We start from the raw sequence: 15852 nt of genomic DNA on the forward strand, positions 1-15852 counted from the left end.
GACTGAGGAGGACAAGCCTTGACGACCTCCATGTCCACTCCAGATCCACCCTGCTCCAGCCTAAGTCCCCTGAGTCTTCATTCAGGAAGGTATGAGTGAGGTCACAGAGGGCACCTATCCATACACGGCAGGCCACAGCCCCCACACCAATGGAGAAGACAATGGGGCTGGGTGAAAATTATGTTTGGAAAGGGTTTCTTCTTAATAGAAAATTCAAAATTATTACTTGGCGCTGTCAATGACCCTTTACACCTGTGATAGATGGAATGACGCCCACTCAATCTCTTTTTGTCCTCTGGCCTTCCTTATTTCAGGACCATGAGGGGAAGCATCACAAGTCTTAGCAGCTGTCAATATTTCAAAAGCCATGAAGGATTTAACTAATAAAATGTGAACAAGTAATGAATTATAAAATCTTTTATTAAATTTACCAAAAAAATACAAGAATGATATGAAGAACACAGTATTTAGTTTTCCTAAGGGCATAAAATAAAACCTAAATAAATGGAGAAACATACATTGATGAATAAAAAGCTTCTATCATAAAGAGGCCAATACACCCTAAATTCATCTATAAATTTCCAGCAATTTTAGTCAGAATTACTACGACATGTTGTTCTTCTAGGGTGTGAGGTTTAATGTTAGGCTAGATAAGTTGATTTTAAATTCTACAGGGGTGAATAAGTATGAGATGATTGAAAAAGAATTTTCTGAAAAATGGTACAGTGAATAGACATTTGGCATGGTAGATCTTAATACTTGCCACAAAGCTACTGAGATAATATGATAATGATACAAGAATAATGAAACAGACAAATAAAACAGAAATTCTCCAGAAAATGTGTTAAGTATGTGTAGCTATTAAAAACATGCTGGAGCATTCTTAAATTGTAAGGAAATTGTGGATTATTTGGAAACAGGCATTAGGCAAATAATTACCTGAAAAAATAAAAATATCACTCTACCTCATCCCAGATAACACAGGGTCCAAAAAGATTAAAATTAAAATGACAAAGCTACACATGGCCAGAAGGAACATGTAGAAGAATAATTGCATCCATTGAGTAAAGAGGCATGGGATGGAAATGGGGTAGGAGAAACTTAACACACATTAATTTTTAAGAAGTAAGCATGTGGAAAATTTTCTATTTTTATAGTATTTTCAAATAAATGTTTTTGAAAGAAGAATAGACAATGAGGACTTGCTAAAAGATTTAGGGAGGAAAGTCACATGATCACATTTGCACTTGAGGAAGATAAATGTGCAAGCAGAAAGGAAGGGGCGCTCCCCAGGACAGCAATTTGGGTGAAGCAGATGGTTTTATAGGTGGTCGCCATAAGCCAATAAGAGGCAACAAGGACCTGCGTTGTTGCAGTGATGGTGGAGATGGACAGAGTGGCTGCAGCAATAAACATTAACAAGTTTACTCGAGTTTTAAAAATATTCTTATGAAATAAATTATTATCTCAGGAAGTTGGGCATGCCCGTAACATAGGCAAAATAAACTTCTAAGTTGATTGAGGCCTGTGTCAGACACTTTTTGGTTTATTACTGTCTCTAGAGTAGAGCTACCAACAGTGCGTGCCGACACTGTGGAGGACTTGCACGTGCCAAGTGTCATTAACTCATCTAATCCACATAACTCCAGGAAACGGGGCATTATAACTTCATTTTACATGAGGAGATTATGGCACATAGAGTTCCTGGAACTCACCTGAGGTCACACAGATATGAAACACCATACCCAGGATTCCTGGGATCAGAGAGCATGTGCTGAACCTCTCCATCACGCTGCCTCTCTGCTTTTAGGGCAGCTCTCACGGGGGTATCGTGAGGATCAGGAAACACAGTGTCTGCGAAACACTCTAGAGCTGAGCTCACACGGTACGCGTCACAGTAGATGGTGTCCTATAGCCACTGGAATGTCCTAAACCGAATGAATCTGACTCTGGTGACCTTTCAAACAGAAGCCACATGAGCTCCTTCATTTGGTTGTAGTTTCTCTTAGAAGGTGTGATAACCACGATCTCAGGGAAAGAATTAGAAATGGGGTGTTGGACCATTCTTACAACCAATACAGAATTCCACAGCCCAATTGCCATGCTGTTTCTTACCTTGGATGTTCAATTCGATGTCATCCAATTAAAATACACGTGGACAAAAGTCAACTTTTCATTTTTTTAAAATTTATTTTGCTTATTACGAAAAACACACCACATAATTCAACTAGCAAAGAAGACTGCTTCAGGGCGTGTAAAATGAGAGGCTTCCAGGCAGTTATCTGATTAAAGAACACTAAGAGAGGGACAAAGCTAGAAGCCACAGGCTGTCTACACTATAGCAGGCGCTATTTGGGTTGGCTGGAGGAGCTGTGGAAAACATGGACAGATTGGTGCTGGAGATCGCCGTGGCTATTCCTCATTGTTATTACAGAGTGAGGTTCTCTGTGTGCCCACTGGTTTGAAAACCATTATACGATAATGATAGAATAGTACACACATGAGAACTGAAATGGCCCAAACCCAGAAAGAAAGCCCAACTAGATCCTCAGAAGACACTTCTAGGGACAATAACCGATGAGGAAAAGATGACCTCCTTGTGCCACTGTCTGTTATGATTTCTCTCCATTGCAGCAGAAAGCCGTTCTTCTAAGCAGACAGCAGGTGATGATGGCAAAATAGACCACACTCTTGAGGAGCAGAAGGAGGTACATGTAATATGCAGAGGTGTTTGTGAGCTGCAGCAGTAGTGTATCTAAGAGAAATTGCACATGTTCTTTTTACAGAATAAGATATATTAATGCGAGAGGGGTTCACAAATACTTATTTCTGATAATTTACGTTGAAGTGATATTCCACCACCACCAAAACCTAAAAGTAAACATCTACTGCTACCACCACCACCAAGAGTCAGACAAGTCAGAATTCAGCTTTCAAGTTGATTAACAACCTCTGCTAAATTCACTTAGAACATTCCCAACTATTAAAAAGTAAGGCTGCATTGTGGAAAATCAAAGAAAGTGGTTAATCCAGATTTGCTGATGTGTTAGGTAGTTGTGGCACACTCACCTGTCTTTCCTAAATGCCTCTAATTATGGCTATGCTATTTTTGGGTGATTGCATTTCATATTATTTGAGGTTTTGCAAGAGATATGTGATGTCAAGGAATAAGTAAAGACAGTGGGGGTGGACCACTAGTGGCCTACTCAATGAGCTACAAGAGTGAGTCTCTACCTGAGAAAATTTCCATTTATATGTTTTGTCTTCATAAAGTGAGAATTCCAGAAACATCAGTCCTTGGTGTGGAAAAGGATCTCAGGAAGTGATGTGTCCGTGAATCCCTGCCCTTGGTCAAGTGAGGTGGTACTGCCCTCCTTGCCTGGTGTGGCAGCCTAAGTCAGAGCCCCTTGGTATTGGAAATAGAGGAAAGTTGAGCAGGGCTAGAGCCAATGCTTCTAGTCGCATTCTTTGTGCATATGTAGAGAGAAAAAGCCAGAAACAAGTATTCAATCTGTGTCTGCTAAATGAGATGCCCTATGCCAGACATCTCACATTCATGCCTTTATCTCTTCAATAACTGTGAATCTGGTGTAATTATTCTTTGTTGGCTGATGAGAAAACTGTTACTCACAAAATGTAGGTCACTTACACCTAATCATTAAAAGAGCTGGAGTGAAAGTCCAGTCTGCAAAGCCCATGCACCCACCCAGCCCCACATGATGTCCGTTTTGTTTCAGGTTCCTGGCTTGGTAATTTCTTGCTATCTGACTCTATTGTAGAAAAAGAATGGAAAACTTTCTAAGTACATAAACTCTTTGTTTGATGGCCTGATTTGAAATCCCAGATCTAGCTGTGTGACATGTATAGGGATTTTTATAATTATTTGCTTTAAAGGGACTGTAAATTGGGAGAAAAATATGTACCATTTTATAGGAGTTTTAAGAGGGTTAAACAAGAAAATGCAGAACACAGCCCAAGCCCTTCTGTGTAAAAAGCACTTGATAAACACTAGTTCGTGTTATTAGCTACTAGCAAAGACCAAAGACTGAAACAAAACAACTCGAGAAGCAACATGGTATCATGTTTTCCCCAGTCATTAAACAAAAGACAGGACAGGAGGCCGGGCACAGTGACTCACGCCTGTAATCCCAACAGATCGGGAGGGCGAGGGGGCAGATCACGAGGTCACAAATTCGAGACCATCCTGGCCAACATGGTGAAACCCCAACTCTACTAAAAATACAAAAATCAGCCGGGCATGGTGGCACGCGCCTGTAGTCCCAGCTACTCGAGAAGCTGAGGCAGGAGAATCACTTGAAGCCGGGAGGCGGAGGTTTTGGTGAGCTGAGATCCTGCCACCGCTCTCCAGCCTGGGTGACAGAGCAAGACTCTGTCCAAAAAAAAAAAGAAAAAGAAAAAGAAAAAAGACACATGAATGAATAAAATCTTTTTTTGGAAATAATTAAAAGCATATCACTATACCACTGTACCCTCTCTAATTTACAGTCATCTCATACCCCAAAGCAGTAGTTTGCTTTCTTAATACAACTCCTAGAAAATGAGGGACTAATTTAAAATATCACTAGGTCCGTTCTGCAGCATCCAACCTAGCAAAATCCATTCCCTGATTTTTCAAGCCAGAGAAGTTCAAAACAAAATGATCAGGAGGAAGTAAAAAACACAAGAACTTACCATTTGCATCTTTTGAACAATTGTCTTTGGGATCCATTGTGATGACATCTAGAAGAATGAGAGCAAGTACTAGTCAATTGTTCGTGTGTGTGTGTGTAATTAAATGAATATTTATAAAACCTGTCGACAGAGAGGCAGGAGGACAGTTATTAAAAATATGAGCCCACAATTCCAGAAACAATTGGTCTAATTCTGTGTAATTAGGTAGATCTAATTCATGTATTACGTTTTTGCACATCAAGATGTTGAAGTTCATGAAGAATACATTTTTTTCTTTTTTATTACAACTGGAGTGTAGTATCCAAGAGCATTTACTTTTCCTTCTGTATTCATAGCTCCTAGCATAGTGACTGCCACAAAGTATGTTTTTGATAAATACTTGTTCAATGGAAAAATAAACTGAACAAATGGCTACTTTACAGCCTTCAACACACACTGCTGACATGACATCAGCAAAAAGATTAATTTTGTTTTGTTTGTTTGTTTGTTTGTTTGTTTTTTGAGGCAGGGTCTCACTGTCACCCAGGCTGGAGTGGAGTATAGTACGGTGTCATCACGGCTCACTGAAGCCTCAAACTCCCCAGGCTCATGAGATCCTCCCATCTCAGGCTTCTGAGTAGCTGGGAGTACAGGCACATGTCAGCACTCACTCCAAGCTAATGTTTGTATTTTTTGTAGAGACAGGGTTTCGCCATGTTGCGCAGGCTGGTTTCAAACTCCTGGACTCAAGCAATCTTCCTGCCTTGTCCTCACAAAATGCTGGGATTACAGGGATAAGCCACCACACTCGGCCAAGAATTCTTTCAGTCCTTGAATCCACAACAGAATCTTACATGTTTGAAGGAGTCTGGCTTAGAAAAATTTCTCATCTAAGCAGTAAAGAGCAGTCATTCCTTTCCAAATCATGCATATCCCCAACGTCCCAAGCAAGTACCCATGATTTTCTGGAGGTATAGTGTTTCTGGATATAACAACAACAATATCAATAAAAGCTAACATCTACTGAGTGCTCATTTTTGTGTCAGGCACTATGTTAAATGCTTCCCATGCTTTTTTTGTTTAATTCCCCAATAACACTGAAGTGAGTTGTATTATGTATGGCCCCATGTTCTGAATGAGGAAATAAAGTTTAAAAAGTGCAGGCAACTTGCCGAGAGTCATATCAGCGAATAGCAGAGCCAGTATTCAGACAGTAGTTGTAGGGGAAGAAAAGAAATTGGACAATGAACAGTACTTTGTAGGAATAATCCACAGAAATAGATAGAAAGTAATTTATAAAGAGGCAATATAATGTCACCATTGCGTACTCTAAGAAAATCTCTTTCAGTATGTTAATTACTCTCAGCAAATGGTCTTTTTTATTACAGGAGCTCAGCATTTCAGTGCAATTCTTTCTGGGACTAGAAAGACAGAGGCCAAGTCACATTGACAGTTCTCTCAATAAAACTGAGGTGAGAGTTGAATTTGTCTGTGATGTTTAAAAAGAAAAAAAAAAGAAGCAGCAGCAAACATGCATACAAAGACAACATATTTTAAAACAGAAGAAAACAGAGTCGCACTGGTGTGTTGGTTTATTATTTTTCTAGTAGATGTGTTCTTGTCTATACGGATATGATTCTGGTGTGCAATTTTATGCACTCTCTGAGATCGTTATTTCATGAATTCTAAAAACTTGGACTTGAGGTATGGGTTTTGGGTAAGTCTCACGAATGCAAACGTTAGTTATCAAGTCTACATGTCCAAATATCTTTAAGGGCTAACTTTAATGGGTTTTCAATGTCTTTTTATTTTCCTCATGGTGACTTCATTTATTAAAAGATAAATGAAAATGACTATCACTTATTTCCATGCATTGATTGAGGTAAAAAGAATAAAGTAACTGTTCCCCATAATGAAATCTTCAAGTGTATCCTGAGTTCTCTCTCTCTCTCTCAATCAAGGTTGGTTGCAAGTGTGGACCAGATTAGTTTTATCTCCTTGAAAAGCACTTCATTGATTATATAATATGATCACTTCCATGTTATATTTTTAGCTTTTCTCAGAAAAACAAACTTCCAAGAAAGAGCATTAGAAATCTACTGTAGAATGACATTAAGAGAAGTGTCCTCCTTAACGTAGCTGCCTTGGGAAGCTCATGAAAGACATTTTCCTTTTAGGCCGGGCACAGTGGCTGACGCCCATAATCCCAGCACTTGGAGGCCGAGGTGGATGGATCACTTGAGGTCAGGAATTTGAGACCAGCCTGGCCAACATGGTGAAACCCCATCTCTACTAAAAACACAAAAATTAGCCAGGTGTGGTGGCAGGCGCCTGTAATCCCAGCCAGTCGGGAGGCTGAAGTAAGAGAATCACTTGAACCCGGGAGGTGGAGGTTGCAGTCAGCTGAGATCATACCATAGCACACCTGCTTGGGCAACAAGAGTGAAACTCCGTCAAAAAAAAAAAAAAAAAGACTTTTTACTTTTAGAATTTAGTGTAAAGGAAAACACATTATAAAACTGTAACTTCTCTCCTGTATAATATTCACTGCCTTGGAACTTACTATACTTTTTATTTTGCCCTGATCACTAGAAAAATCAGAACACTTAAGCACAGTGGTAAGACTACCCTTAAGCTTTGCACATTTGCCTCCCCTTTGTGTCTCAGCAAAGGAAATAGAAAATTGGAACTGTTTTTAGATAAACATCATTCTGTCAACAACAGATAAACATCATTTTGTCAACAATGAACCCGTTGTTTTTAGGTTAAACTTTGTGGTTAGCAAGATTGAGGTGAGTGACTCTCCTGCTTGGGCAGAACATTCCTGAAAGACATATATATGTTATTTCCTGATCAAGTGAAGTCATCAAAAGAAGGGAGAACACTTTTTGAGCGTTTACCACGTGTCACGTTGCTAGATGCTTCTGTGTATGTTGTTTCTTTAATCCATCTAACAACCCTAAAAACCAGCACGTGACTTTCTTATTTTGGATAATGGAGCTGAGGCTGAGAAACCTTCAGTAACTTTTTCAATTTTGTTTTCTCCAAAACCTATACCATTTTAATTCTATAGAAAAGTAGCAGGGCATTTACGCTACCATTAAATGTAACAATATTTAAGAAAGATTTATGTTTGTTTTTCATTAATACTGAAAGGAAAAAATGCAGCATTCACTTTCAAAGAAGTGTTCTGACAGATGATATGCGTAAACACATACCTGTCTTTATTGGAGGAAAGATAATTTCTTGATCAACTCCGTTTTTATGATTCTCATGTCTGACAATACATCTGTGTTCTTTGTCCAGTGACTTTTCTGGCACCGTTAACCAGCTAAATTTCATGTATGTGTCGTTAGTCTTCATGGTGTTCCCCTCCTGGGATCGCAGAATCGTGTTGCTCTTCTTTTCTTGCCAATGTATCTTAATAATATCCGGGAAAAATTTCTCAAGAAGACAAAGGTATGTTCCAGCCTTCTGGAGCTTTGTTTCAGCAATTGAAGGAAGAAAAATAGTGGGCTTGGGGGAAACATCTGCATCAAGGTGTTTATCTATGGGGAGAAATGAAATATGAGTTTAAAAGAATCATTAGAGAAACACACACATTGCACGGTTTGGAGTGGCCTAGTATATAACCATAAAAAGAGAAGATGCCATTGAGCTGGTGTCCACTGCGGCCTTTCATCCAGGATAGGCTGCACGGTACTTATTATTGTGTTTATTTTACAGACGTTGAAAAGAGAATCAAGACATTAAATAACTTGCCAAAAGTCACAGCTCTCAAATGTCAGATGCTGGATGGAAACATGGCCTTTGTTTATTCTGCACATGCTGTGATGAGTGTGATTTTTAACTGCCTCCTACCAGGGCTGCCAAAGTTCATGAGCATATTTATTTTATTTTTTAATCTCTTTTGTTTCACCATAGTGAAGCGTGTTTTCAAGGTGGATGGCAGGGGAAAGTGGAAGGTCAGAAAACCTTAATGATCTCTCTACAGATGAGACTCTTTGGTCCTTTTCCCACTTCCCTTTTCCATCCTTTGTAACTTATGTTCTTTGGCCAAATAAGACACATTCTCATGTTTTGCAATTTTGTGTACTCCCACTCTTCATTTAACTGATTCTGCGATGCACCATATTTATCTTGTTATTTATCTTATTTCCCATATGACTCAATGTCAGATTTTTTTTTTTTTTTTTTTTTTTTGAGACTGGGTCCGGCTCCATTGTCCAGGTTGGAATGCAGCGGCAAGATCATAGCTCACTGCAGTCTCGACTTCCCAGGCTCAAGTGATCCTCCCACCTCAGCCTCCCAAGTAGCTGGGACTACAGGTATGCATCACCATGCCTGGCTAATATTTTTTTTGTAGGGACATGTTTCACCATATTGACCAGGCTGGTTTAAAACTCCTGCACTCAAGTGATCTGCCTGCCTCAGCCTCCCAAATCCTGGGATTATAGGTGTGAGCCACCATGCCTAGCCATTTTGTTCACTTTTATTTTTAACATACATAGTCACTTGTTTTAAAGAGAATCTACTTCCGCATGTACATACTGTCTATCAAGTTGACCGTGTAGCTTCAATGTGTATACCATGAGCAGTCCCCCTAGTTAATATCTAATTTTATATAACATCTCAATTTCACATCTGCACCCTCCAAGTTTTGGGATGCAGCAGTATTTACAGCTGTACCTCCAGATTATTCACCATCTCTTTAATTTAGAAACAAAATGGCAACTTTCCAAAACTCTTATTTAAATTTTTTCTTGATTATTTTCAGAAATACTCTTGTGTTAATCTTCTCCAGTAATGCACTTATCAAAATTTTGTTTTGCTTTAGAAAATATTCACCAAAAGCACATTTTATTTTGGAATTTCATTTGAAGTTTAAGAATGACTAAGAATGCACCAGGGGTGTATTTTTTATACTGGTTTTTATATAAATTTACCCCATTAATGAGAAGGTCTATGTAAATCAGTGTATCTGTATTTTGACTCTTTATGTCTCTCCCAGAATTTGTATCTGTCCTAATATGTTATTTAACTGTTTTAAATCTCTGTTATTCTCTTTGTCTTAGCCTGCTGAATAAAATGTGTATGCAATTGCTCTATTAAAAGTCATGATTTCAGAGCTTCATAGGCATAGGGTCAAGATACATAACAAAGCATCATATGTTTACAAAGGCATATCACTTGAATCTGGAATGTTAATGGGTTATACATTCATTTTTAATCTAATAACTGAAATTATAAATGTTACAATTCTTTCTATTTTGATTTCCAATTGAAACTCCAATGCTTTGGCTGGTTTGAAGTGAGTTTAATAATTGAACAATTTCTTAAGAAAATAAGAATTAAATTTCTCATTTGAAAAGAAAAGAAAACAATCTTGATAATTTCTGTCTGTGTAGCAAAGCTTCTGATTTTCATACAAAATTAGTAAACATGTACAGAAATATTAATTTTTGAGCATGCTATAAATTTAATTAGGCATAATGTGCTCATCTTAATTTCATACTCTTTATTTTTAGTGTAAATAGTATTTTACTTGTTATACTTGTGAGACCGTGTATATTTCTCCACCATATAGTTTGCTTCTAATTTTAAAAGCATGTTTTAAAATATAAGAGTAATTTTTCAATTACACATTATATTTATATAATTTTAGTCTCTAGTCAATATATTTTCCAATCTAATTTTCATCCTAAGAACTAGTGTCTCTTCATGGAAATACTTCTAATTCATTGTACTAAAGAAATTAAAAATCAAATGATAAACTTGGACATTTTCTGTACGGTACCACAGCATTCATTGCCTCTTGTCCCCTTTCTTTAGCTAGATTCTTTAAGTTTCATTCTTTTCAGGACAAAATGAATCTGGAACTTCCATAACTTTCTCAAGGTAATAGTTAACAAATCATTAAATAGCGTACTTGATTATACATGGTAAGGGCCGATATTCTGGATCATCCTCTCACGTGATTTTTAAAATACTACTTTTAAAATGTACATATTAAGAGTGTTTTTTATGGTCAAGTATGGTACATTCTTACTTACTTCAATAACAAATAGAATTTACATATTTTATTTATTTAAAATAATAAATAAAATTTATTTTATTGTTGGATTCATTTATATACATTTATTTGCATAATCAAATAGTATATTTGAGTTAAATTGCCTAAGTTGTTTGCAATTTATTAAAATGCAGCGTTGTAAATTTACCAAATATCAACTATAGTTTTTATAGACGGTATGATATATTAAATCTACATATGGATATTTATTTAAGAGTTCTCTATTTCTTATTTTTTCATTAGCTAAATAGTTATAGCCATTTTATGTTTAAATATGTATTTCAGATTTATGATGTTTCCAACTGGATTTAATTGATTTGATAACTTGACCATTTTTGGTAAGATTTTAACCTTTTTTTCCTGAGACATATGAACAGAACCCTAAACTAATTGGCTATAAATCTTAGGACAAATATGTTGGTGTTGGAAATTATATCAATTAAGATAAAGGATTAAGTAAAGCACATAGAACAACAAAAATAAAAAATAGACATCTTAATACAATGTTTTTGCTACATGATTAAAAAGTCTGCTAACAAGAAACGAATCCATAAGTTCAATTTTTGTGTGTGAGCTGATGTTAAGATAACCTTCCATTTGAGCAGTTAGAAGTACAGCTGAATCCTCTGGAAAATTGCTGCTCTGTAAATTTGATGGACTGAGAACAACTCTCCATAGTAGATCCCATTGTCTCTTTACATGTGAATCCAGAGAATATTTGTTGGGCACCTATTTTGGGTTGGACAATGTGCCAAGTACTTAATTCACACTATGTTGTGCAATTCTTATACAACCCTGCTGAATTCATACTGTTATCCCATTTTATGGATTAGAAAACTGAGGCCAGAGAATAATCACTCAATTTCACTAAGCAGTGAGCAGTGGAGCCAGAGTTCCAGGTGGACCTGACTCCAACACCCGGGCTCCTTCACAACAAGAGTCAACATCTCTTTGACCATCAGAGATGAATATGTGTCCACTCTATAGAGTCTATCACCAACTTACCTGTCATAATACATTTGGTCTCAGGGCCAAACATTTTAACGAGATCATTTCATACATTACATATGAGCCCTTTATGGAAGTCCCTATATGCACAAAGCCAAATCCTATTATGATATCTGTGCAATGTTATCTATGTTCTCTTTTAGTATGAGCGTTTGTTTTAAAGTCTCTCCTAAGATTTCTACATGAAATCTCCATCCAATTCCTCTTTTTTCTAAACATTATTACATTATTCCAGTTTAATCATTTCCTGCCTTCCCTCTATTACCTTGGAAATGTTGTATTCTTCCGATACTTACCTGTGACAACAAGTGTTGTTCCACTGCCAAAGAGTTTCTTATAATAATTCCACAGTGATTCAGTCCATATCAAAAACTCGAATTCAGTTTCCCTGAGTTCTTCAAATTCTGGTGATCTGGGATTCTCAAAAGACCAGGGTTCCAGTCCTGGTTCATTTTGCTCATAACAAGTTCTGTTGCTCCACAAATCAAATAACTTAAAGCTTTTGGTGTTTTATTTATCTAAAAACAGTGATGTTTCAAAATCAGTCCAACATCACTACCAGCACTGAAGTGAGACCAAAATGAAACAAGACATAAAAAAGCAATTTGATTAAAATGTTATAGGTCCCAGTGCAGTGGCTCGTGCCTATAATCCCAGCACTTTGGGAGGCTGAGGTGGGAGGATTGCTTGAACTCAGAATTTTGAGGCCAGCCTAGGCAACACAGTACCTAGTGAGACCCCATATTTACTAAAAATAAAAAAAGCATTAGCTGAGCATGATGTGCACGACTGTAGGCCCAGCTACTCGAGAAGCTGAGGCAGGAGGGTCACTTGAGCCTAGGAGTTCAAGGCTGCAGTGAGACTTGATCACACCACTGCACTCCTGCCTGGGCAACAGGGGAAGACCCTGCCTCAAAAATAAATGCTGTGGAAATATAAGAGATTATGATGATGATGATGTCATTGTTATGATTAGCAATCTGTTTGCTATGATTGTGTGCCTTGACATGACATTTTAACCCTATAGGACCAAGCATTGCCCTTACTAAAAAAAATTCAGCATTTTGGAGTGGCAGTTAAATCCATAGCAATTAAGCAGGAAGAATAATTTCTCAGTTCCTCTGTTTGCATTCCACTTTGCTCTGAGATTCTCAAAGCCATCGTCCCCATCATCACAAGAAACACGACTTCCACACGCCCAATCTTTAATAGATTATCCTTTGCCTTACCTGCCGTGTTAGGAAAATCAAAGGGAATATTGGCTAAAGTCTAATATATGCAGTCAGTGTCAGTGTATGGAAATTCTTCACTTGTGTTTTTCAAAACAAGTGAGCCTTTTTCTAATCAGCAGCACAACTTATTTGCCTTCCAAGTTTCACCAGAAACTTCAGCCTCAAACTGACTTCTGTCTAGTTCATGCCAAAGTCCAGCTTGAAACACCTGGCTTGACCCTTCAAGGCAGAATGGGTAGAGAAAAGGCAAGAGGCCTGGTCCTCAAATCCATCTCTCTGTTGTCACTTTAGATCACGACATGTTATCTGCCTGACCATGTCTGCTGAGCATCACCATCTGTGCATTTCATTAAATGTCAGGATGCCCATAGCACTGACGCAGTGGTAATATGCAGTGGGTTTTTCATGACCATTCCTTTCATTTTCCAAAATGGAAGTTGAAGGCAATGCCCACTCTTCCATTTCCTTCTAAAGGACTCATGCATTGAAGTCTTTTTCCAATTTAGTAATAGAAAAAAATATGATATTTGAAAATTTGGTGTGCTTCTTTTTATCAATTAGTAAGATGTATGTATTCCCCTACCTTTTTCTCCTTCTTTTGAGCATAAAATTTTAAACTGTGCTCCTCGCTAGGTAATCACAGGCCTTTTTCCTTCTCCTTTACTTAGGGCTTTAGATCATCTGTGTATATTTAATGGTCTGACTGTGTTTGTGTATTTTAATTTAGGTCTTCTCAAATAGATTTTGGAAACAGGTAGCTTAAATAAATAACAAAGAGTTTGTGCATTTAGCATGTTTCTCTTTTGTCCCCAGGAGTTGATTGTTTTGTAAGGTCAAGCTCAAATAAGACACAAGGAATGGAGAATATGTTTGCAAATCCTAGCTCTGTGATAGGGACACCTACATACTAAATTTAGATAGAAAGTGCCAGAACTTAAAATGAAGCTTTTTTTCTCCAAAATTTTCTCTCACAACATGGGGAGGTGCCTTATGTATGGTACAGTCTTTGTGTAACTTCTCATATTAAAAAATGTTCTTCTAATACTCTGCTTTGATCCAGAAGGACTAACTGGAGGAGATATCAACATGAAATGAACTCAATGAATGCTAGTTTGGGGAACAGCACTGGTAAAAGGGAAAAAAAAGGCAAAGAAATTTATCATGGATTTGGTCATTATTACTTGGAGCTAATGTCTCTGTAGTTTTTACTTCATACAACTGTAGAGTAACAGAATAAATCGGAAAAAAATATATCCTTTTATTTTGTGAGTGAATAATTGTGTCTTAGAATAAAATATTCAGAGACACCATCATAAGAGGATTCCAAAGTGGACGCTTTGACCTGAGATGCCTTAGAAAGTTGCTCTGAGATAGATGCTTTACATGCATGTGAAGCATCAAAACAAAAGTTGTAATGAAATATAAGGGCAACAAAGGCAATATTTCTCAACTGATATTGATATTGATATAATTTTTAACTTCGAAAGTATGAACCAGGTAAGTAATTAAATATTATAGGTAGACATTTGACTGTTTTACCTGTAGCCCTATAAATTTACATTTTCAAGTTGGGGGAGGGGAAAATACATATTTTCTTAAACATATAAATTTTCTCTTGAAAATGAAAAATCACCTTGTATTCAGGTAGATCATATTTGAGATAATATGTAAAACATTCTAATTACTTTTAGAAGCAGGTACAATTAGTCTTTTAGACATAGAAAGCATTTTACAAATAGTGATATTTGTTCTGAAGTGAGCTGCTGAATAGATGGGAGTTGATACATTTATCTGTATTCCTGAGTGTATAAAGACTTTTCATGGGTAGTAACTTAAATTCTAGAAGAGGAAATAATATTTCTATCACCTACCAAGTGCCAGGCATTCTGGTAGGTAATTTCCATATTTAATTTCATTTAATCTTTATAACATCCACTTTAGATAAATAATCTCCATTATCTTCTTTGTACAGATCAACGTGAAAACAGAAGTTTCAACTTTGTTCTGGTATTGAAAAATATTAAGGACATTTGAAAAGAATGTTTATGAAGTAGTGTGAAGTGAAAAAGCCAGATCTATTATTGTGTATCTAGTATGATTCCAACTTTGTAAAACAAACAAACAAAAAGCAGAGAAAAATGTTTAAATAAAAATATAACAAAATGATAATGTGATGAGGGTCAATATCAAATTATAATTTTTTGTTTATTTTTGTGTTTTCCAATTTTTCTATAATGAACCAGCATTTTTATAATTTGAACAACTGGCAAATCAAAATACACTTCCTAAAAGGGAGTTACATAGAAAGTGCTAGCTCCAGGAGTCGAGAAACAAAGTCCATACCTTTTCCTGCACCGCACTTTCCTGAAAAATCACTTCTCAGAAAATTACAAATTATGAATTTGATTGCTACAATTCTCATTAAGTCAATTGGATAAAAGAGAATCGGAAGGTCACTTTTGAACTTATAAGTTTATTTTATCATACGATCTCAACCACTAAGGAATTAAAAATGTAAAACTGCTTTCATTTTTTCCGATGCTTTATCAACTTTGTGAAAATTCTCTGAAAACTTTCATTTCAGTGGATCTAACAGACTGAGAGTATCTTTATGAGATGTTTTCTCTCATCCAGGCAAAATTACATCTTTAAACTTAAGCTAACAAATAATAAACAAACTCATTGGACCGATTTAAATAACAGTAAATGCAGCTTATGTCACTTCTAAATATGGTCACACCAAGAAATATTTTAACATTTGATATTAATCATTCTTTGGTCAAATTATCAAATATTTCATCTTTTGGTGACCAAATAAGGAGGGTAGCTGATTTTACTTTTTTTTTTTTTACTTTTTTCCATTGGTTA

At 36.6% G+C, this 15852-nt stretch overlaps 1 protein-coding gene across 3 annotated transcripts in view; it reads right to left on the reverse strand.

The window, feature by feature from the left end:
* Positions 1 to 2170: 2170 nt before the first annotated feature.
* The window catches only part of LOC747736 (T cell receptor gamma constant 1), a 63902-nt gene continuing 50220 nt past the window's right edge, over positions 2171 to 15852 (reverse strand). For 2 of the 3 annotated variants that reach the window (XM_016957290.4, XM_063815335.1), the window contains 3 exons: positions 7890 to 8219; positions 4693 to 4740; positions 2171 to 2755 (listed from right to left, as the gene is read on the reverse strand). In XM_016957290.4, the coding sequence (XP_016812779.2) occupies positions 2613 to 2755; positions 4693 to 4740; positions 7890 to 8219 (521 nt within the window). In that variant the 3' untranslated portion in view covers positions 2171 to 2612. Of the gene's footprint in view, positions 2756 to 4692; positions 4741 to 7889; positions 8220 to 12048; positions 12100 to 15852 lie in introns of all 3 variants that reach the window. The other variant, XM_016957291.4, reaches the window with a different exon arrangement.

The sequence above is a fragment of the Pan troglodytes genome, chromosome 6 (assembly GCF_028858775.2).
Source record: "Pan troglodytes isolate AG18354 chromosome 6, NHGRI_mPanTro3-v2.0_pri, whole genome shotgun sequence".
Classification (NCBI taxonomy): Eukaryota; Metazoa; Chordata; class Mammalia; order Primates; family Hominidae; genus Pan; species Pan troglodytes.